At 42.5% G+C, this 23,679-nt stretch overlaps 1 protein-coding gene across 4 annotated transcripts; it reads left to right on the forward strand.

The window, feature by feature from the left end:
- Window positions 1-21: 21 nt before the first annotated feature.
- On the forward strand, window positions 22-22,955 carry LIMA1 (LIM domain and actin binding 1). 4 transcript variants are annotated; one of them, XM_085212437.1, is made up of 12 exons: window positions 22-148; window positions 3,436-3,574; window positions 5,835-5,880; window positions 7,859-8,317; window positions 12,788-12,896; window positions 13,698-13,846; window positions 15,596-15,703; window positions 17,805-17,859; window positions 18,373-18,488; window positions 20,489-20,527; window positions 21,392-21,525; window positions 21,928-22,955. In XM_085212437.1, the coding sequence occupies exons 2-12, from the start codon at window positions 3,456-3,458 to the stop codon at window positions 22,919-22,921; spliced, it is 2,328 nt and encodes a 775-aa protein (XP_085068563.1). In that variant the 5' UTR covers window positions 22-148; window positions 3,436-3,455; the 3' UTR covers window positions 22,922-22,955. The 4 variants fall into 4 exon arrangements, with proteins under 4 accessions (XP_085068563.1, XP_085068562.1, XP_085068565.1 ...); XM_085212436.1 differs by having other exon boundaries at window positions 3,439-3,574; XM_085212439.1 differs by lacking the exon at window positions 20,489-20,527 and having other exon boundaries at window positions 3,439-3,574.
- Window positions 22,956-23,679: the final 724 nt, after the last annotated feature.

Raw genomic sequence — 23,679 nt, forward strand, 5'->3', positions numbered from 1 at the left:
TGGGGCGTGGTCTGTGGTGGAGGGGCGTGGCCTAGAGGGGTGAGGGGCGTGGCCAGCGCTGCTGCCCGGCGCCGCCGCCGGCGCGGAGGTGCAGTTGTTACCGCGTCCGCGACAGGTGTGCGCGTGGGAGCGCCTCTAGCCGCCGCAGGTGCGTGAGGAGGGAGGTGGGACGCGGACCGCCGGGCCGGAGGGGGGCGCTCTGCCCGCTGAGGCTCTGTCAGCGGGGGTCCGGGGTGCCGGGGCGGGCTGTGAGCGGGCGCTGGGCTGCGGGTGCGGGGTCCGGCGGTGGGGAGGGGCGGCGGTGCCCGGCGGGCCGCTCGGCTGTTCTCGGGCTGCCCTTCTCGAGCCCAGCGGTGTCCGTACGGTGCCGGCCCGTGGCAGCGGGGTCGGGCGGTCGCTAAGCTCAGCACGGGGAGCGGAGAGGGAGCGAGGGTTAAAAGTAAGGAAGAAGGGTGCTGTGTGGGTGCGGGACGAAGAGGTGCTGCGGTGCGGCGCTGCTCGGTTGGATGCAGGTGCCGGGAGCGCTGCTCCGGGCTGCGGGGCGGTCGCTGAGGAGCGGTTTTCCTTCGGGCCGTTGCCACACGGGTGGGTTTCAGTCCCACGCTGTGCTGCTGCAATGCGGCCCTTCCCTCCCTGGCGTCCTGCAGGACTCGAGATTCCCCTCCTCCTCCTCCTCCTCGGGACTCCTTTCCGTCTTTAACATAACTGTCGCAGCACGCAGAATGCTCACGATCTTGTTTAAATTCTAATCGTACAACAAAGAGCTCCTTCCTGACGTGGGTTGGAATAATTCTTCAGCAAAAGAAGGGCAAAGGTGTTTGAATGAGATGAAACTGAAAGCGAATGGGGCTGAAAGCGTGGAATGGCGCTGGGAATGCAGGACGTTTCTGGGCATCTCGGAGTCCCGCTTCGTGTCCCTACAGCAGCTGAGCCTCTGAATGAATGCTCCTTAACTTCCCATGCGATGTCGCAGCAGCGGCTGCTACTTCTGCACAGAGAGTTTGCCAAAACAGTGCTGATTGTCCTGGTGCACCTGTGGCTGTAAGGCAGCAAATGGTGAGGAAACCAAACAGTAACACAATGGTGGAAAAATTCATCCGCAAACAGTGATTGCTGAAGGCTTCCTTGCATAGGTATCAAATTAAGGCCCATTTTCTGCACAATTTAACTAGATTTTGTTTTCTCAGTGTTTTACTGCAACTGTCCTTCCGTGTAAGGTGCATGTCAGTCAGCAAGCTGCTGTCTGCCAAGAGAGGCTTCTAATGAATGCCCTGCTACTGTTTCCTGGGCAGAACTGACTCCTGTTTGGAGAATGGTGATTTAAACTGCAAAGTGGGGCTTCAGATGATCTTCTCTTGGCTCCAGATTAATCACCAAACAGAAGTTGAAGCTGTAGCATTAGACAGCTGGCTCGGAGTTTCTTCTTTTTCAACAGACGCATTTTTCAGGAGTAAATTTAATCTGCAATCTCTGCGGATGTATTTCGTGCCTTTATGGAATCTCTGTGCTAAGTGTTTGCTACACTGACAGCAGGGGCTCTGTCTTGTCATCACAGAAACGCTGATTTATTTGCATGTAAGGTATTCTTGTTAACAAGGGAGGATGTTGAGCACCCCTCACATTCAAATTAGAACCATTATCTTTGTGGATGATCATTTGTGCAGCTGGTAAAGAGTGACAGCTTTTTTAAGTCTGAAAACCAGGGAGCATCCTTATTCTAGTTCAGTCCTGACAGAACTCCTCAGGGTAACAGAAGAGGTGGTTTAGGGATGCAAAATATTTTCTGGAAACCATGAATTTCAAAAAGTAACTCTTCGGTCTGAGTTTCTCTTGTTGGAAGGGGCGATGGCTGCACTTTGGAGACTGCCTTCAGTGGGAGATGGGAGCCTGAAGCTGCAGCAAGCTGCGACTGGAAACGTAATGCTGATAAGTAGTTTCAGTGTGTTTCAACACCACGACAAAAATAGTGTAACTTTTCTGGTTTGCCATGATAGTTCAACCTGTACAGCTAAAAGCACCATCTAAATCACGATCTTGAAAAACATGTGCTGGCTTGGTGTGTCATTCTCTGCATTACATCAGGTGAATAAAGGAATCTCAGAGAAAGCCCCATTCTTCCTGACGATTCCCACCAGGCAGCGAGGTGTTCATCAGCTGCGTGTTTTATCTCTGCGCAGCAGCAGGGTGCAGCACTGGAGTGGTTCCTCTGCTTCCAGCAGGCACTTTGCAGACCCATTCTCCCCTGTCAGCATTGGTTCAGGTTCTTCTGCCTCAACTCCACATCAGATCAGTGAGGTTCCACTTGCTGCAGCTGAGTTCTTTTGGACTGAGATGCTGCAGAACCCCAAATCTTCGATGCTTTCGAGAAATTGCGTTATATGCGTGTGCGGATTTCAGATGGTTATCCCTAAATTTTACTGTTTATAGCAAGTTCCTAAGCTGCCTTTTAAAGACTCAGATTTCTGGAGTTCTGTAACCTAATGGTCAGCTAAAAAACTGATGGAAAAAAACGGGAAAGAGATCAGCCTGCCTGATGTCACCACTGCAGGATCAGGCGGTGCACTTGCTGCAGGCATTGTGCGACTCGAGGCTGGGGTAAAAGAAAATAGGAAAAAAGGAAAGGCGTTGCCTCGCAAGCTTTATTTTTGTCTTATCAAGGAACTCTTTAAATTAATCTCCCCTCCTTTCCTCCTCCACAAAAGAAAACTGTAAAAAAAAAATAATAAATAAATAAATATACATATATGTATATCTGATACTGACTTGTTGACTTATGTTGTGAAAAGCTGTACAAAATTTCTTCCAGTTTACGGCAAGGCAAAAGTAATCAAAACTATTCCTTTAGGTAACTGCTAGCTCTTGTGACAAGAGATTTACAGCTGCCTCTGTGAATAGAAGACTGATGTTGGCTCACAGAGGAAACGGCTGCTGCATGAAGAGTGAACACCACCAGTGAATGAAAAATGTTTGCATAGGAATTACATCCTCTTAGCTTTCATAACTCAAGCCTTCTTACATAAATGCCAGAGCATTTGGTTCAGAAAGCAGAACAAGAGAGGGCATAGTAGGGCTTCCTGGAGCCTGTGTGTGTGTAAAGGAAAGCCAGAGCTTCGTGTCAGCATCCCTTTCAGTCACAGCCTGCTTCTTACTCGTGTTCTGGCTCATATCTATCTCTTGCCCCATTCATTGTGGCTGGTGTTTTATCAGGGGCAGCATCTCAATGGCATCTGCAGAGGAAATTATGACTTTAATCTGATGCTGAGGGGTAATTTTTGGTCAGTCGAGGGACATGTTCTGGATGATCAGCACTTGGTGGCACGAGTAGATCAGCATCTCGTGAACTGAGTTCAGATGGTGATGATCAAATCACTCTGTGGAGCTGCTTTTCTGCTCATGTAACTCCTACTGACTGACACACTGTGCTTTCTTCCTCAGCAGGTGTTTGTGGTGATAAGATGGAGCCTTCCCCATTTAATAGAAGACAATGGACTTCTCAGTCTTTGAAAATCACTGCAAAAGAGCTTTCTCTCGTCAACAGAAATAAGTCATCAGCTCTTGTGGAAAGGTTCTCCAGGTAAGTACTGCGAGGATTCTGAACACAGTCTGCGTGGGGAGGTTAAAGCTGAGATACTGAACGACTGCTGCTTCACTGGTGGTTGCTTTGCTTCTCTAAAATAATATTGCTCTGTGGGCATTTGCATTTCTGGTTCAGTATAGCTGTGCAAAACTGCTTTTAGTTGCTGACGTTGTTTCAAATATCAGAGTTATAATCTCTTCTTTCTGCTGTCAGAAAGTGTGTGATTACAGTTAGATTCAGAGGATATAGTGTTGGAGTGTAGGCAGCTACTGCTGATGGACTTTACTTCATGAAAAATGGGATTTTGCAGCTTCCTGAGCTGTATGGGATTCTCACTTAATGTGGGAGCTGGGCAGCCAAGTGACCCAGACTTGCATTAATAGTGTAGCGTTGTTTTATTTAAATCTTGAGAATGGGAGAAACTTTCTGGAGTCAACAGAGGAAGGATAATTACGTTCTGGACTTCATACAAACAGAGATGTTGCTCTGTAAGTACCCTGTCCTAGGAGAAGCTGCTTGCTTTGACCAGTCTCGTTAAGGTAATTTATTCACTCATTGAAACTTGATTACAGAACCTAGTCATCTTGCTAAATGTTGGTAATCCTTTGGAAAGGGCTTATTGGAAGTAATCCAAACTGCTATTCCTTAATCGAGTGGAGTCCCTCTACATAAGCAGCGTCAGTTCCTTGCAAAAACACAGCACTGCTTACTGGCTTTGCCAACTCTGACACTGACAGAGAGGAGTGTTTTTTTCTAAATTGTCATTACCTAAATATTTGTACGTGGAAATATTTTTTTAATCCCCGTAGTGTTTAAATTATCAGTTTTGCCAGGTTAGAGACATGCAAATTTGCAACAGCAGAAACTTAAACAGTGCGCTGCAGTGGGCTGACTGACTGAGTGCTGCCTGAAACTTTTCAGTGCTTGTTTATGTTTTCCAGTTTGCACTTCCATCCCCATGTCTCTGTTGATTTTTCCAGTAGTATTGATCTCTATTCCTCCATAAACTATTTTCTCATCGTGTCTCATTCCAATTTTGGAAGCTCTGCAGTATACAAGACACAGGTTAATACATCTGTATGAATTAAAGAAGGCCAGCTACAATTCTTCAGCAGCTTTCAGTCTGTGCAGTAAATGCGATTTCTAGAGCAGCAATAAACAAGAGTGCAATCTGTTTGATCTTCTGCATGAGGAGAGAAGAAACCTACATAGGAGCACACAATTCACAAAAGGAAAACAAAGTCACTGAGGTTCATCAGCTGTAAGACAGGTATTTGTGTGTAAGTTTCTTCTTCCTTAGGAAGAACCTGGTCCTTCTAAGGGGCTTTTTTTTCCTTAGTGCCCCTGATATACATTAGTTCTTGATTTGATACCAGCCATTATTTAAAGTCTGAAGCTGATGACTTATAGTTTAGTGACTCATTTTTATGGCCTGTAGCATATTCATAGTTTTATCAAAAGTAGAATTGCACAGATAAGAAAGAGCCACAGACAAGAAAAACAGAAACACGTTGAGAGGTGATTCTTTTCTTTGAAAAGCACAGCTTTGGTTACAAATGGCAAAATGTGTCTAATCAGATTAATTTGTGCATTTCAGAAGCAAAGTGCAATCACTGTGTGCAGTGTGCTGATCAGTGAGGTCGGTGTGCTCCGTCCCAGCAGAGTGGCATGCAGATTGCTTCTTAAAGGACTTTGATTCATGATCCAGGGTAGCTTATCTTCAGAGGGCTGTGATTAACGTTTCCACTGCTGGGGTGGTTCAGCTGCTCATGAAGCAACTGCTGAATTGGTGCAGTTTACCACCCAGCATGGTACGATAAACTGGCACTTATGTAGATTTTCTGTGTATGCCAAGCTGTAATTTGTTACGGTTCAGCAGCTGCTGTATAAATAGCTGAGGCAATATTCCTGTGAGGGGACACAGCAGACAGCTGGGTGGGAGAAACAATACAGCTATTCCAAGGTAAACTGCCTTGATTTGAGAATGAGAGTGCTTAGCTAATAAAAATTATCAGCGCATGTCATTACTGTAAGCTGGATGACTCAAAACTGTCTGTCATTTCGCATTGTTCAGGTGCTATTCACTACTGTTTTTTCCAGCCTTGGGTTTTATTTAGTAGGTCTGGTAAGTGCACAGAGTCCTAGGTGGAAATGAAATCTCAGCTTTCTTCATGATCATTCAATATTCTAATTTAAAACTGTTGTGTTGTTGTTTTTTTTTTTTTTTTCTTTTTTTTCTCCTTCCTATATCCCAAAGGTATCAGAAAGCAGCTGAAGAAGCCACGTCTGAGAAAAAAAGAAACGTAAGTATCTGTTTCCTAGACAATAAGCAACCAGAATGGATCACCTGCATGAAATGTTCCTGTGGCAGTTTATTTTGGAAATATCAAAGCTGTTGCTGTGCATCCTACGGAAGACTCAGACACAGTGTCTGCCTTTGACCCATTCCCTCTTCTCTTTAGACTGTGAATGAAAGGAAAGAAAATCAAGTGACTTGCCCAAAGCTATATGTTGAATCACCAGTTCGCTCCTAAGCAAAAGGCAGAACGAGTTGGCTGTCATTTCTAACCACAACCTCTTTGTTCTTAGCTGTAGGCAGTTATGTGGTACCTCTTCCTTTCTCAACTAAATTTAAAAGTCTGCTTAAAAAGAGGCTGCCTGCCTCTCTGAAATCTAGCGTGCATCTCTGATAACTGCAGAATCCGTTAAGGGATCTTCTCTGAAATGCTGCACAGAGTTCAAACTGTCCCTGGATGTGGGAGAGCCATCATTTTTGGCTCTGCTGGAGCCCTGCATTCCCACTGCATTGCACTTACTGCCATGGGGTCAGGAGACCCTGATGGAAGACCAGGTGTTCAGAAGCAGACCTTTTAGTTTTCATTTTAAAAGACCAGCAATATTTGCAGGATATATAGGTATGTTTTTGCTGGAGCATGCTTACTTGATCTCTGCAATGCTTCAGAAGTCATTTTACTTCTCTCTGGGATGCAGGAGTGATAAAATAAGTGTTCTAAAAATTATTCCCCAGTCTTAAGTTTACTTCATTGCTTCTATGATCATGAATAGGCAAGTCCCAAGCAAAAATGACTGGGGCTGTAAAGTATGCCTGGGCTTCTTAGCAATATGTCTCATATGCAGAGGTGTAAACTTGCTGTGCAGTTACAAGTACTTCTGTTACACTACAACATTTCCCTTACAACTTTAGTACCTTCTTTTAAGTACAGTTAGCAAGTGAGCTGATCTTTTTGAAGCCTACATGGATTCAAGTTAATTTGCAAAGCAGTGTTCAAAATGTGACCAGAAGAGTAATGGGGTGAGAGACTTAAATCCTAATATAGCTGCTAATCCTGTTTAATTCCTGTAAGCCTTGCAGACCTGCTCCACTTGCAATGAGTCTGATACACAGTGGACTCCGTAAGGGAGGGACAGCAAAAATGCAATGCTGGCAGGTAATAGATTTGAATGAATCAAACGTGGGCTGGCCTGTTACTCTGAGGAGAGGTAACTGCTTGGGAGCAAAATTAACATGGAAAGCATTTGAATGTTCTCCATGTATTACCATCTAACTCACAGTGGTAAGGCAGCGCTTGTGCTTTGTGTGAATGTTTCCTGTCCGGAGCTTTCAGTGTGTTGAGTGAAACAGAAGAGAAAGTCCAGCAAATGATCTGGTATTTATGAATGGGAGCAAACAGAAATATCTTGTCTGTGCCTTGCTTAAGCCTTTCTCTGCATGGTACAAAATACTGAAGCCAGATCTGTTGTAAGTGAAATGCTTCTGTTTAGTGCTAGCATAAATGCAAAAGATCAAAAAGTACTGGTTTTTGGAAGCTAATCAGTGGCTTTTGGGAAGGGTTATTAATTGTTGTCTTCTGAAGCAGCTGGAAGACATTGCAGCTCTTGGCACATCACACATCTCTGTGGCTGCTGCTGTTTATTTGTTCCGGGACTAGAGACCCTTGTTATGTGGATTTGGGTCCCCTTCCCTTCGTGTGTGGATTCGAGCCTTTTGTGTGTCATTTAACTCGTTAGACCTTGACTCCCTTTTTCCTTATAAGGCCATCCTGTTTGCTCACTTCCTGCTTTAGCTCCTGACTTTTCTCTTCTCCCCCCTCCTTCCTTTCCTATCCTGGATGCTTTCTCCATGTGGCACAGTTGTAACTATTCACAGCTGTCTGAAAAAGCAGAGAGCTGAGCTCAGTACTGAGCCTTTAACTTCCTTTCTCATAGAAAGGAAGTGCTTCATCAGGCACATAACTGGAATTTAACTTCTTGTTCTTTCAGAGCACAGAAAATCTTCCCCCTCATTTTAAGAGAGGGAATCTGAGCGTCCTAAAGAAGAAGTGGGAGAATCCAGTGCCGGGAACGGAATCTCGGAAGGAAACGCTCCGAAGCAGCTGTGCTGAGGGTAGGCACAGGGTCGAGAGCCCCGAGCTGGGAGTTGGAAGCAGCCTTGCTTTTTCCTCAGACACAGAGCAGATCCCGGCAGCCGGCACAGCATCTCACATCCAGGCCTCTTCTGGCACCCCTGGTCAGCTGCAGTGTCCTGGTGTTGACAGCAGAAAGTCTCAAAGCCACTCACAGGAGAGTGGTAAAATGGAAAACTATCTGAGAGAGTCCAGAGAAGTGGAAAAGCCCGAAGCCAGTGAAAACACAGAGTCTTCAGGGAAGATAGAGAAGTACAGCGTTCCGCTGAACAAGTTAAAGATGATGTTCGAAAAGGGTGAAGCAGCCCAGCCCAAGGTAAGGATCTGAGTGTGCAAATCTGAAGGGAAACTAAAACTGCTGCCTCCTGGGCATCGGGAAAAATCCCCGGAGGGAGTGGCTCAGAGCTATTGACTGAGTGATTGTATTCATTGTTTTAGTTGAAAAATAGCATAGCTGCTGTTAATAACTTATTTGAGCTGTATGAATACGTGTGGAGCGCTGCTTTGCTTTGTCCATTGCTCGTTGCAGATGTAAGATGAATTTGCTTTTGATAGAAGGTTAACGTTTAAAATGAGAAAAATGTGTGGAATTCATTAAGATTTTTTTTCAGAGCGTGAAGGGAGTGTTTACCTCCTGTGAAGATGAGTTATGTAAACATGAATTGTGTCGAAATCGATGTGGTTGTATATAAAAGTTGAAGAGAGCTCTACAGTACCGGCAGGCGCAGTTGAGATGAATGCGCTGGCAGAGCGAAGAGCTTTGTGTGTATCCGTGTGTGTGTGACACGACCAGATGTAGATTTGTGTGTATGGAAGTGCTGTGAAATACCTCCGTCTTTTCCTCTCTCTTCTCTCATCTCTGTATCCTAACAAACGCTTCTTATCAGAAAATCCTCGCAGGGATAAAGCAGCAAAGATCGCCACACGAGCTGCTGCCTTCACTCGTTTTGACTTGCAAATGCACAGGGCTTGCATTTTCCTACAACTGCTCATGAAATCTGATGCTGCATGTGGACTGCAGACTGCGTGTCCCGGGGGAGAATTGCTTAACTAGAAAATGAGTTGCATATGCCATTGACTTGCAACATAGTCCCGAGGCTGGTGGAGTTTCCAGTTTTCTCATACTTTCCTATACTTCTGGCTTTGTTTTACTGTGGGTGATTTTCTTGCGCTGTTGAATAAAACTAGCAGATTTTGTACAAAGGTTTTTTAAAACGTGTATCAGGAGATTCGGAGGGGCAGCTCTTTGGTAAAGTAAGTTTGGGGTCTGTATAGGATAATTGCACAGCTTAGATTTTGTAGTCTTTGTCATTCTCCAAGAGCCACCCATGCTATCAGGGCTGTTTTGCAGGGTGGGACTTGGAGGGTGAATTCCTGATAGCACTTCTCTGAACCTCTGCTGTAGGATTAATCCTTCAGGATCCCTCAGGAAAGTACCATTCTGCAGATGGACGTGAAGTAATTTTGTCTTAGCCTGGGGAATAAAATTGTTTTGGAGATGACTGAATCTGGAACTGATAATTCTCTTAAGCTTAGTCATTTGAATGTGGTTGAAATCTGAGTGAATGCAGTAAATATCATACAGTAGATATTAAGTTCTCCAGGTTAGGTTCAAATCCTGTTCCTATTCCCAGTTAATCTGGTTACTTTATAATTTTGGAAGGGAAAAGGCACGAAGGGCTCTGAAGTTTAAGTCGGGGGGAGGGGTGTCTGATTAGAAAGCACTATTGTAAGGTTTCTGGTTCTGGGATTTTATCTGGGGATTGGAGGATGATGTCATGTAGTCACGTACAATGAAGATAGATCAGCGCTATGGGGACACAGATCTTTTTCACTGAGGTAGGAACTGACTGCAGGATCTGCAATTCTCTCTTCCATTTATACTCTTCCTGAACCCTGTTGGTTGATGAACTCCTGGCTTAAGTGCAGGCAAGGCTTCCTTCACCTGAGAAATGGTAATTTTCCTTGGTGTTTGCTTCAGTCTTATGGTATAAGCACTGCCAGAGCTTTCCTGACAAAAACATGTGTATAAGCTATGTGGCAACATGGCTGTAGCTTCATGGCAGTAAAGATAAAATAACTCGCCTGGTCGCTGGGTAAGTCCATGGCAAGATTCCAGGTTACTGCCTGGACTTCCTGACTTGATCACAGACTCTGCACAAACCTATTTTGATTTTCAGGGCAAAACTCTCTCAGTTTATTCATCTATTTGTTCAGATTTTGCTCTGTCTTCTACAACTCCGACATAAGGCAGATCATTTTCTTCCACAAAGACACAAATACTTCTGAACACATTGGTCTAGTTTGCCTCAGCGCTAAGCAGAGGCCAAACATTGGGTCTTTTATCAATTTCAAAGAATTCTTCCTGTAAGTGATTGCAGAAACATACCCAAGGAAGATCAGAAGAAAAGAAAGAGCAAGCAGTTCTGCAAGGCTCATTTAAAAAGCTATCTCTATGGAGGTTTGTGTTCTTCCTTTAAGGCAAGAACTTATTATGCCTTGTGTATTTAACCTGATGCTCAGGGTCACATTTGACACAGTTGTCTATAATGAAATAGGTGTAACTTCTTTTTGGTCTTTTGCCCAACAGCTCCTTGTGCCCCAGGCGAAATGCTGTTAACTCTGTGGTACCTCTGCGCTCCTTCTTTTGTCTTAGAACACTGGGGCTTTCCAGCCATGAGGAATATTTTATTTCATTTTGCAAGCAGCACAAGCTGCTGGAATAGTGGCCCACCCAGAATTATAGAGGGAACCGAGTGGGATAAGCCTAAACCAGGGAGTAAGGGATTCCTTCATGCTAACGGCGTTACCTTCCATGCACCCTAATCAGCCTAATTACTTGTGGTCAGGCTGTTGGTGGTAATGGAGAAAGTCTCTCACCTTCCTTTTGGTAAACATTTTTCACTTATTACTGTGCTTTTTTTCTTCCACGGTGTGAGACTATTGATATAAAATCTACGCAACATCAGCTTTACCCAGTCTGGTTTTTTTTTTCCCAGAGAGATACTGATAGTTTCTTCCAGTGAAGCTGGAATCCAGACACCAGATCTAAATTTCTTAAGACTTTTGTTCCCCAGCAGTGGAGTCTTCCTCGTGAATGCTGCTCACCAGTTCAATTTCCTGTGTGTCTGTACTACAAACTCTGTTCCATTTGTAGCTTCATCAGTCCTGCTGTGTGCAAGAGAGTGTATGTGATCCATATAACAAATTAAAAAACACCCACAGCTTATCTGAATTCACCAGTTCAGAGTTTCAAGTGGGCTAATAAACTTGGTTTTTCTATCCTTACAGCATCCTCTCTTTCTGTGTATTTTGCCTATAACAATATTTTCTGTATGCTAGTGAAAAGCTAGACCCTTTGTAGGGCCAATTTCTGAGCTGAGAGAGCTTCAGATGTGTGGGCTGAAGGTGACATGAAAGCAGGCATAGGCTGAAGAAGAATCATCTAAGGATAGTTTGCTCAGAATAAGGAATCTGCAAGTTCTTACAAGTGTGCAGGCACTCCCAAACTGAACCTATCAACGCACTCAGTGGAAGGAAAAGGCTTGTCATAGCTAAGCTCTTTTCCAGTAAGAAAAGTTAACAAAGCCTTAAACCACAGAAATAAGAAATATTTCCCATGCTAATGGAAAAAAAAAAAAAAAAAAAAAAAAAAAGTTTTCCAGCTGCATTTTCCTTTCCTGGTAAAGTGCTGTTTTGTGTGCCAAAGCAGCCTGATTTTTCACAGTGATTGTCTTACAGTGCAGTTCTGTTAAAATAAAACTTTGGAATTTCCTTCAGGTTGGTGACCAGCAAATAAGAAAGTTGTTGGAAGGAGGTGGGGGTGCGGGGATGTGTGGTTGTAGCATCTTGCCAAACCTGCCTTGCCTTCTTGTCTAATCAGCCTCAAAAGTAATTTCTGTCTCTGTGATTTAACCTTTCCTAAGGAGGGAGATAACGAAGATCTATCACCTTCTAGTATTTGGAATGTTGTCTGTCAGCTGTGAAAACGTCCTATTTCAATGAGGTCCAGTTAAATACTGCATTTCATGAGCATTCAGCTGCTCTGAATTTTTTTTCACAATTCCTCTTACTGAGCGCAAGGTTTTGGGGAGTTGGTCTCAACAAATGAGCCCTAAATTTGATTGAGCCAGCCACAACACTTGGGGTGTAACTACAAAACTGCCCACCAGTGCAGCCTTGCAAATAGTGATTATCCTGTTTATCTGAGAATATTTATCTCTAGCACTCTAGCTTAAGCCTTATCAGACCTAATTAGGGAATTATTTGGTACCGAGTGCACAAGAGATCCAAATCAAAACAAATAGCTCTAGATAGCTTTTGTTACCATAGTAATTTTTTTCCTTTCTGTAGCTGAAAATGAATGCAGATTTGTGTTATCTTACTCCTTTCATCATTCTGTTCAATTTTAAATCTTCAGAAAATGACTTTGAACGTTAATTTCATGAGAAGTGGTATGAGATGCAAAAATCTGGATTGATGTTTTGTGCTTCCAGTGGTAAATGGCTAAAAAGCTCACCTGTGTGGTCTTCTGATTTTTTTTTTTAAACCAAGATATTTTACTGAAGGACATTTAGGAACCTCTTCACAACAGTGTTTTCCAGGTGACGAAGGGTCATCATGTATTCTGTGATCAAACTTAATATTGGTTAAATAAGATGTCACCTGCTAGACTTGTTTATTCTAGTAAAGCAGATTTGCTAGTGACACCTATGCATCTTAAAGGATTAAATGCAACAGTCTTTGTTTGCCCAGGCAGCTGATAGGTGGGTTCTGTCTCTAATAGGTTGCCAGAGACCAGAGGAAGACAGCAATTGGTAGGAGGATTTCTGAAAACAGCTTCTCTTCAGAGGACCTTGATGTTGGCCAAGGAGAGAAGAGTCACAGTGCATCAGGTCAGTAATCCCCCTGTTTGTTTCTTTGTTTTCCCCAGTTTATATAATAGGGAAATACTATATACAACGCAATGGAATTAAATTTTGCCTTTCATAAGTAGAAAGAAGTGTAACTATCTCCCATCTGCAAAGTCTATGCAAACATCACATTTAACTAACTCAATCTTGCTGAGAATGTTAAAGCATTGCCCCCTTAAGCAAAGAAACTGAGGTACAGGAGATAATTAGTGTTAATCAATAAAAGCAGTCATTCCCATGACTACTTTTAATAGTCAATCTAATTTAGAAAATAAGTAGTGACTTGATGATGGGTCTTCCTTGTTTTAATTCTTGTCCCTGCGCCGTATCCCGATGCTTCCAAGGATGAGTGAGGCTAAACTGAAATTTATAACATGTTTGTTGTTGAAATCCTCATTTTTAACACGTCACGTGGTAAATATTTTCATGGAGAAAGTGGAATTGGCAAGCAAAACTCTTCCTTGTGTTCTATGTCTTCTTTAGAAGACGAACAACTGTGCCTCTACATCAGTGATGTGAATTTCCACTTAGCTGCTGTAACAGCTGCTGTCATTTGACAATAACAGTCATCAGTGTTCATACTGTTTGCTTCTGAGACCGCTGGCTGAAATCTGTGTCAGGTGAACGTGCTGCTTCTGAAACTAGCTGGGTAGATTACGGGGCTTAGAGCCTGCGACTGAAGGATTTGACACACTGGTAAAGGGATGGGGTTTGTAATTTTCATGTGTGCTGTTGGTGTTCATGTAATTACTTCTTACTCATGTAATTCTTTTCATCTTGTAGATGGAAGTCCAGCGCTCAGCCCAGATAAGGTAGAGACCAAGAAAAGCCTAGAGATGCCTCGGTTAACAGAAACTTCAATAAAGGATAGGCTGGCAAAGTATCAGGCAGCTGTGTCCAAGCAGGGCAGTTCTGCAGGCCTCGTTACCACGGTAAGTTTGTTTGCCTTGAGTAGAAGTGAATTTTAGCCCCAAACTGAGGCTGGAAAGATGATGTTACAAAAACCATCTTGTTTTGAAGAGACCTTTGTGCTCGTAGGACTCATTTCTAACGAAGAATTGACTGTGCTGCAGGGAGTAACAAGTATTTGCATCTTGCTGGAATGATCTTGAAAGTTTTCCAGGAAATTAATTGCTGGTGTCCTGATTGCAGTCCTTCTGAAACTTAACTGACGTTCTTTTTCTTTCTGCCTGTCTGGAGCTCTCTGCATGCTAGAAATAAACAAAAACCTCACTTCTATAACATACACTAGCTTTAAGCTAAGGGAAATAGTCTCCACCTAACTGAAATGATTTCTCAATTTTGTCTGTGGTGTAGATTTGATTCTGCAGCTCTTGGCAGGAAAATCTAGTAACCTTCAAGGCATGAGTGGAAAAAGGCACTGCAGCCAGTGCAGCAAACGTTGTTATCTGCAAATTGCTGATCTGAGTCCTGTTTCTTACTTCTATTCAGTTTGCCAGACTATTTCTTCCAGTCTGTGGCTCAGAGTAGCAGCCGATTCAATAAGGTGTGTCCTAATGGCAAGAGATTTACCATAGATTTTCTTTTCTCTTGAGGCTGTCGTTTGCAATTCCCTAGTGCTATCAGTTTGAGTGTCAGTGCAGCCTCAAGCTCTTAGGAAGTCCCATTTAGCAGAATTTCTTTTGGTTTTGGCCTGGCACGTCAATAAGGGCAGCAGGTAAGGTGCTGATGAGGTTAATGTTTGCAATGCTTAGAATAGAATCTGTAAGTCTCGGTTATTTTCCTTCTTTGCTGCCAAAGGAACTAAGTGTCTTTTGATATGGCAGTGTGGTATTTGTATTTCCCATCTCCGAAACCGTGTCACATCTATGCTGCAAAAGAGAGACATAATCTCTCCTAGGATCAGCTATTTTGTGGGCATTGTTGTATAATTAGGTCTGGATTAAAACTGGTGGATGTTTTTGCAGTGGGTTAGAGGAATGGTGAGAAGCAATTCTTTTAATAGCATCACAGGTGACAGAAAAGGTAGGGAGAGATGGAGAACAGCATAGTCAGAGACCTGCACTTAATTACATACTTGTTAGATTTGTTTGGCTTTCAGAATCCAGCTGCTAGTGCTGGCATTTGGCTGTCTGTCTTCCATGTTACAAAGAAGATGCCTTGTGAATGGTGTGAGTCTTTCCCCAATTATCTCGAATCCTGTGGCAATGAAACACGAGGTTTTGCTGGATTATTATTAAGTGTGAAAGCTTCTTTTGTGTACATCTTAAGACAGTTTGTAAAGAACAGAAATCTTGGTAAATGACAGTTGTTTTTTATCCCCTTTTTTTACTAGTATAGAAACAAGTAGGTTTTGCTTTTATGTTGTATTTATCAATTAATCAGTGCTCTATATGGTGCTTATCTTGGAAAGTTAACATGTCTGGAAAGTGAAGATGTGGAGTGAGCAGGACAAAAATGGAAGAGTTGATCTTAAAGGAAATCTGCAGTCAGAGAAAAGGGCTGTCGTTATCTTCACAGAATAAAATTCTACAGCCCATCTCTTTTCCTCGTTAAAATCCATCACTTTGCAAATGTGTATTGATTTTTTTTTTAAGCTCTTTCACGTAGTTATTGCTGTATGTGCTAGGAAAACAGCTTACAAAAAAAAAAAAAAAAAAAAAGCAAGTACTTTCCTAGGAGAAAAGTGCCTGTCAACTTTCAAGTGCTTTATTCTATAGAATGAGATTCAAGCCAGTGAAAATGAAATCAAGAATTACAAATCTGAGCAGAAGGAGAATATGCCACCAAGTTTTGAGGACTGCATTTCCTATCAGGATGGGGAGAAGGTAAGATGCTCATGCTGGTGAAGATCAAGGACTTCACTGTAAGTGGAACAAATTGCTGAGTTTCAGCTGAGGTGTTTGTTCCATGCTATTTAGAAACTGACTCTAAGCAGGTGACTATATACCTGCAGAATTCCTTATTTTTTTTTTGTAACCTAGACTATATCTACATTATAAGCTAGCAGATGTCATTTGAAGACTTCTGAAGTTGTAAAGAACTTCTAGAGATAAGTCTTAAAGTTTTCTTGCAGATTTCCCATCTTCTCTAAAATGACATATGGTTAGTATGGTTGTCATACTTATTTTTTAATGGCTTCAGCAGCTGATGAGAATTTGAAACATCTAATTTGAGGTTGGTTTTGTTTGACTTTACTGTTAATATTTGATTATGGTGAAGTCAACTAAACTTTTGTGTCATACTCCCTAACAAAAATAATGATTCTCAAGTACATTTTTTGGTTTTTTTTTTTTGTTTTTTGTTTTTTTTAAATATAACATAAAGGATGAAAAGCTCTGTGTGATGCAGTGCATGTGAAGGAGACTTTGTCACCATTTCTTCTTTAGCAGCTACGTTTTGGTTAAGGTAGCAGAGAGTGCCAGTTTGGGTTTGCTCCCATTTTTGAGCTTCAGCTGTAAATTGAGGCTAAATTACTCTCTGAATACAGAGATAATAAAGCACGCTCAACCATTTCGTACTAAACTGGGATAGCAGACGGGATAAAAGTAGCTGAATAATAATTGGGGTACTGTGTATTCAAACCGTTCTGAACACGTGGCAGCCTAATGCCAGGAGGGCTTTTAAAGCTTTCCAGCCTTTCTTGGGCCAGGAGCCAAATTGTTGCTTTCAGCTGTTCGTTTCTGACAGCTGAGCAGCTCTGTGTTTAACTGGTTGAGGCTGCTTCTGCTAAAAGGTGAGTTAATTAAAAGAACACCTGTGAAATCAGAATACTTTTCTGCTGTTGCATGGAAGATTTGAATAAAAGTGATCTACTCAGCTGGCTAAGTTACTTGTTGAGGAGTCCAGGTGTAATAAGGAACCTGAAGAGAGCGTTGTTTAGGAATCAGGATCGTCCATTTGAAATGGCATGATGAAATTTGGAAATAAGCCTAATTAAAACTACTGGTATGAATGTCAGCAATAGGAACCCTTAGGCAAAAAGAGAGCAGGAGAAACGTGCTAGCTTTCTCTGCCATTTTTTACACTGAATCCATGACCGATTTAGAAATCAGATAAGTGTGACAGATAATCTAACACCCACAGACCGTGTGGATGCACTTCCCGGTACACCAGTGTTTGTTACTTTGTCAGTACAACAACGAACGCGTGTTAATTTATCTAACTTGCCTCTTTGTTACCTCCTTAATTTGCAAATGTCAGCTGCTTGCAATGGACCATTCACTCATTAAAGTGAATTAATGATGACCTGCCATTAATCTTGCTACAGGAGTTTAGTTTCTCAGTGTAGCTACTTAGAGAGCTGTTTGATAGCAATAGTACCAAATTTAACAACTCTACATCGAGTGCTTTATCTGTAATGTGTTCATTATCTGAAACTGATTTATAACCACCTCTTAAAAAAAACTGTGGGAGATCAGGGATTTTTTTGTTGTTGTTAGGGTTTTCTTTTGTTTTGGAAAGCACTGTCTTTGAATGCTTAAGTATCATAGATTTGTCAAATGTTGGAGGGAGCCATGAGATTTCCAGTAAACATGTATTGCTTGGCGGCCAAGGATTTTCTCAGTAAGAACTAGGAAATGCATCAACAAAATCAGAGAGGCTTTCTAATGACTAAGAGATAAAGACATACAGGCTGCAGGTGTTTGGAGGAAAACAATGTTTGTGTGAACACTACAGCAGATGATCTGAATGTTGCAAGAGCTGTAACTGTGAGGGTATCTGCCTTGTAGCAAGCACTGAACCTTCTTGACAGTCAGCTGGACTCTGTCTTGGGCCTTACAAAACAAAAAAGTAGCTTTGTGTGCCGGTAGTACGGCCAGAATCTTCCTGTCGGAGTGCTAATGCTGTCACTCTGTGTGTTACCTGGGCCATGATTCTCAGACTTCTTAAGATTGCAGGTGCTCATTGCCCAATGTTCTCTTGCAGGTTTCTGTAGGTGAGAACTTGTCTTTCCCCTCCGGCCTTTCAGAGGATGGCAATGGTAAGCACTCATTTTTCTGCCTCAGCAAGAGTAGGATGTGTGACTGAGGACGAGTGCTCCCTCTTACCCATCAGTTGTTGGTAGGATGCTTAGGACCACTCCTGTCAAATGATAAATTTGACCTAATAAACACTTTTCTCATACTAAAAGTCTGTCCTGTGCAAGGCTGGATGTACTTGCTAACGCACAACAACTACCAAATACCTTTGGCACTGACCAGAGGTAGACAATTCCCATTCAGTGAAATCCTCCTGATGCTGCATTAGATTTACACCTGAATTCAGGGCCGAGTGAGAGCACTTTGCAGAAATGACAGCACAGTTAGGTGTTGGATCTCTGTAAATAAGTTTCAGTGATGTATCAACTTAACTATTCTGACACATGAGTAGACTGATAATATTTAAATTTTAGCCCCTAGCTGGTAGGATTGCTATTTGGCCTTATCAGCATAAACTTTCCGTGGTTTTCATGTCACTCTAATGATCTTTTCATTCCTCTCTTCTCTTCCCTTAGTTGGACAAAACCTGGAGAGTGAGACAGAAATTCAGAAACCTGTCAGCACAAAACAGCAAAACTTTGGTTCCAAATCACTTGGCCAGACGGATGCATCTCTGCCAAAAACGGTGAAGGTAAAGGAGCTATTTATTCTCAAACACTGGCAACAGTTAGAAACAACTTTCTTCTTTTTTTATTAGTGAAAAGCCTTCATTCAACCAAGCTGTCAGCAAAGTAACTGTATTAATCTCTGATCTGACTGTGAGGGAACTTCAGTGCTGAATGGAGAAGCATCTCAAAACTTCTGTTCTTCACATATGAAGCTTGAGCTGTGCTGCTGCTGTTGCAATAGTTTGCCCTGTGCAGAGGCTGCCTGTTCCTGTTCAGTTTGGGGAAAAAGGGGTTTGAGCAGGGATGCAGATCCTGCCAGGGTTTGTCTGTGCCTCCTGTGAAGTCAGAGCTCCTAGATGGTGGCACTGAGGTCCTGAACCTGAGAGCCTTCCGTAGGCCAGGACCTGCCTCTCCACGCTCCTCTTCCAGCTGTTCCCAAAGCAACAGCAGTTGGTAGAAATTTAATATCAGGGGTGAATGATGAGTGACTCCACAGAGGATGAAGTGTGGCATTCTCAATAACAAATCTCCAATGTTAGATTTTCTTTAGCAGGGGCTCCAAAGCAGATGGAGCACTTCTTGGGTAGGAATGTATTTGCTAATCTTATTAGCCATGCAGACAGCAGTTCTGAACGTTTTGATCACACTGCACTTGTCACATGTGCTGTCTGGAGTTAGGATGCCTATTCCCTGGGCTGCCACAGGCTTCCCTGCTCACTCCTGAGGAAACAAGTGTGCTTTTGTTGTTTTCCCCATCTTGGAGAGGAACAGCACTGATCTAAGCAAGGCCAGTGAGATGTGGATTCTTAGTGTTCAGGGATATAAATGCTAGCTTAAGAAATTAGAGCTGCCTGTAATGTTTTTGTAATCTGTCTGTGAAAGCATACAAGGTACATGCAAGCTATGTATTTTGGTCCTCTGCAATCTCTTCCTATTATTATAACCATTTTAGTCCTCTACCTTGTGACTGCTTTTGATGCTGCACTGCTCAGATAGAAACCTAGATGCTGTTTATTCACTTAAGGTTCCTATTTGTCTTTTCCAGCTTCTGTTTCCTGTTCTTGGTTCCTAATCTCTACTCCTGCCTTCTGCTTCCCTCCTAATGTGAGCTCAACTCTCAGCTTTCTCTCAAGTTCTTTACTTATTGGGCCTCACCTTCCTCCTGTAGCTCCTATTTGTAGTATACCTGGAAAAGAATTTCTTTCTCTTCACACCCCAAAACACCTCTCCATCAGACACAGGGCTCATTGTTATACAAGTAAGTTCCTCTTCTTAGATGAGGATGCACATTGCAGAAGCACATGCCAGCACTCTAATATAATGTTGCAAAACTGAGCTCTTGGGGTCACTTTTTGATGGGCAAGGAAATTGTTGCTGCCTTTCTTCCTGTGGCAAAAGAGGATGGTCAGAGTTTTATTTGAATTGGTGAACTCTCATTTTCTGAGATTTCATTTAGCAACACGAGATGCAGAGTTCATACGCAGTTTTGGCAGCACATAGGGATTGTGGGTCTTCTCAAAACGAACTCCAAATTTTTGTTGGTCTAGTTGTCGTCATAATTAGAACTTTAATCTACTGTAGCTTAAAGCAGTACCTTAAAAAGTTGAAATATCTATTAAACTGGAATTAAACTGGCAGCAAGTTTTATGGCTGTGACAAACGGACTTCAGCTGGCTCTGTCTTCAGCAATCTGTCCCTTGCATATTGTAACTTTCATTGCCTAACCATTGTTTCTTGTCTGTTATAAATGAATTGCTGTGATTATGTTTTCCTGCAATCTTCCTGTTTTTTTTTTTTTTCTTTAGCCACAGTATTTTTCCTTGGAGCTTTTCAATAAGTTTGTAACAGGTAATTCTGTGTCTAAAAAAAAAAAGAAGTTTTTAAATGCTGTACTATCAATGTGTCTATGCAAGCCCATGGATCTGGAGCTCAGGCATTCCTATGCTGCTGCGGAAGTAGTTGCTGTCATTGAGCAGCCTGAGAATGCCCATTTCTCATCTGCAAATTATTTTTTTTCTTGGAGGTATCTTTCCTGCTGGCCAACCATAACAGATTCCAAGAAGTGAATGGCACCAAGTGACCTTTTTTATGGACAATGTGCTTGCTTCCTTGATGCTTTCAAAAAACAAAGTCTGAAACTGTTCCCATATAGCAGGGCAGCGATGCTTGACTCCTTAGTGTTTAAGTTTACCCTTGCACTAAGTTCTCAGGAAATTCTCTTGGTAACTACATAAACAGTTTTAGCTTTTTAACCTCAAAGCCCTGCTCAGTTTTAAGTCTTGAGCAAGTTTGAGGGCTGTTTGTCCTGAAACCCGACTACAGTTTTTTTTGCTGTAGAACTGGAATTGCTTACAAATGAAGTCAGAAGCATTTCCTGCTGCCCACATCTGCACTGAGGCTATTTTCTCCTCTTTAAAAGAGTAGAGAGTTTAGCAAAAACCGACTTCAAACTGCTGAGGGCGGTCTGCACTGTTCCTCTTCTCTCCCCAGCCTCGACCTTTTATGTTGAGGTTTTCAAATCTTTTTCTATGCTGACTTTATTTTGGGAAGTTTTGTAATGACTGTATCTACTTAAATATTTCATTGTTTTCCCATAAAGAAAAAAATGAGATTGCAGAAACATAATAGATTTCTGGGAACTGTCAAAGTTACAGCTGGGTTCTAGCATTTCCATTGTTCCTTCTCAGCTTGTGATGCCCAGCTCACTGGGGCATAACCTTGGCTGTCAAACCACACCGATCCCTGTGGGCTTGCTGTAGCCTCTTCCTCACTCTGCCCACCAGAACCCACTCTATCAGAATTAGCACTGAGGTTGCAGAAATACTGCCATTTTTCTGACAACCGTGGAAGCTGTGTGTGAATCCAAGCCAAGTCTCCTAGCAGTTGATTCATTTTCCAGCTAACGAACTTTCTCTTCTTCCCATAGAAGTTTCAGTTGCCAGCAAAGGAAACCTGTGTTGGGTGTCAGAAGACAGTGTACCCAATGGAAAGGCTCCTGGCCAACCAGCAGGTGTTCCACATCAGCTGTTTCCGCTGTTCCTATTGCAACAGTAAACTCAGGTAAACACATTGCTCCATTTGGCTGCCTTCGAGGAAGTGTGGCTTTCCTATTCTCAGAAGCTGAGTAAGATGCTGTCCAGGCTTAGCAGAAGTGAAAACAACTATAATCCAGTGAATTGAATAGGAGCGTGGTAATGCAGTCCTAGATCTGCCAGTTGCCTTTGCACTTAATGCAGTGTATTCTGTAACTTGTAATGTCACTTTATGAAAAGTGGACCTTTTCATAAAGTCCACCTCCTGACACTTGAAAAGAGGGTCATGCAAACACATTAAAACTGCAGACTTGTCTTCTCTGAACCTTCTGGAAGAAATTTAATTTTTTCAGGAATGTAACAAATATACCTTTGTCTCAGCAGCTGAGAAACAGAATGCTAACATCTGATTTTGTCTCTCTCTGTACAGTCTTGGGACATACGCATCTCTGCGTGGGAATATTTACTGCAAGCCTCACTTCAATCAGCTCTTCAAAGCTAAAGGTAATTATGATGAAGGCTTTGGACACAAACAGCATAAGGAGTTGTGGTCAAGCAAAACAGAATGTGAGGAATCCCTGGAGAAAACTCTCCATGGTGTAAATGCAACTGAGAGTCCTCAAAACCCAGGAGTAGAGGATGCCCCAATTGCAAAAGTAGGAGTTCTGGCAGCAACTATGGAAGCAAAAGCTTCAGCTTTGCCTGAAAGAGAAGAGAAACCAGCAGAAACAAAAAAGCTCAGGATTGCCTGGCCGCCTCCCTCTGACCAAAGTACTCAAGGAAGCACTTTGGATGAGGGTATCAAAGTATTAAAACCCAAATGGCCCCCAGAAGAAGAGAGTTCCAAGCCAGATGTGTTGGAGGATGTGGATCTGGATCTCAAAAAGTTAAGAAGATCTTCCTCACTGAAGGAGAGAAGTCGTCCCTTTACGGTAGCAGCCTCATTTAGAACAGTATCTGTGAAAGGCCATAAAACAGACAATTCATCCTCTCCTTCTAAGGCAGAGAGAGACATGTTGAAAAGAAGCGAGGAACTGGAGAGAGAGGTTGTGGCAGACAAAAAGCAAAAGGAAAAAATTGAGAATAGGAACATGCAGAATGCTGAGGAGAAAAATGTAGAGGAAGAGCGGGAATTGCCTGGTGTCAAAACAGCAGAGCACAACTTTGTAGAAAATGGCCAGGAGAATGCAGAGACAGATGAGGAAGAACATGCTGTGGAAGAGCAGCAAACCCCAAATGAAGAATTCCTTGAACCAAATTCTCCAAAACATTCCAGCTTCTCCAATGTAACTGCAAAGGAATCTTCTGACCAGAATCGCAAATCCCAAGATGTTGGTTTCTGGGAGGGTGAAGATATGGAAGATTTATCTGTGGAAGAACAGATCAAAAGGAACCGTTACTATGAAGATGATGATGAAGAATAAATAGGCCTTTTATAATAAAACTTGCTTCAAGGTGCCGGGCCTTTTTTAATTGGTGTTTTTAGCTTTAACAAACAGCTGTCCTGTATGAAAGCGATGCTATACTGCACATCAACATTAAGGGAATCATATATACAAATTATCTCAGCCAGAAAAGTACTGTGGAAGCCTGAAAGAATGTCTGAGTGCATGGAGATGAGTAGCTGTGGCTGTGGGATGCCTTTGACAGGTAACCTCTGTCCACGGGATGAGAACAGAGCTCTTCTGAACTCCTTTTGTCTTACTCTTTTGGAACTCTAGGACCTGTTTCACTAACCTGTACTCTGTGCTGGTATGGAACAGGCTTTCTGTAATACACTACTTTTACCACTACAAAATGCTACTGCAGTGCTTAGGGACCAGTTTCAAAGGGACTTTCTGATCTGCTTTAAAAATGGTAACTAAATGCACTTTAATACATGTTAAGGGCACAGCTTTTTAATTATTATAATAAAAACACTTTCGGGGCTTGGAGTCCAACAACTAAAGCATCTTAAACTGAGCAGAACGTAACTTTCAAAACTGCCTATGATCAGTTGAAGATGAATACTCCATTTTTCTCTGTGCAACTGGAATAGAGTGCCCACTGCTGGAACAAATGTATTTTAGTGCTTATCCAAACGCTGTGCTGACAGAACTCCTTGAGGGCAAGTCAACATTTTTGCAGGAGCCTGCAGGGCATTACTTTTGCATTTTTATATGCATTTTGAATGGTTTTTTGT

The sequence above is a fragment of the Meleagris gallopavo genome, chromosome 31 (assembly GCF_905368555.1).
Source record: "Meleagris gallopavo chromosome 31, MGAL_WU_HG_1.1, whole genome shotgun sequence".
In the NCBI taxonomy this organism is placed as follows: Eukaryota; Metazoa; Chordata; class Aves; order Galliformes; family Phasianidae; genus Meleagris; species Meleagris gallopavo.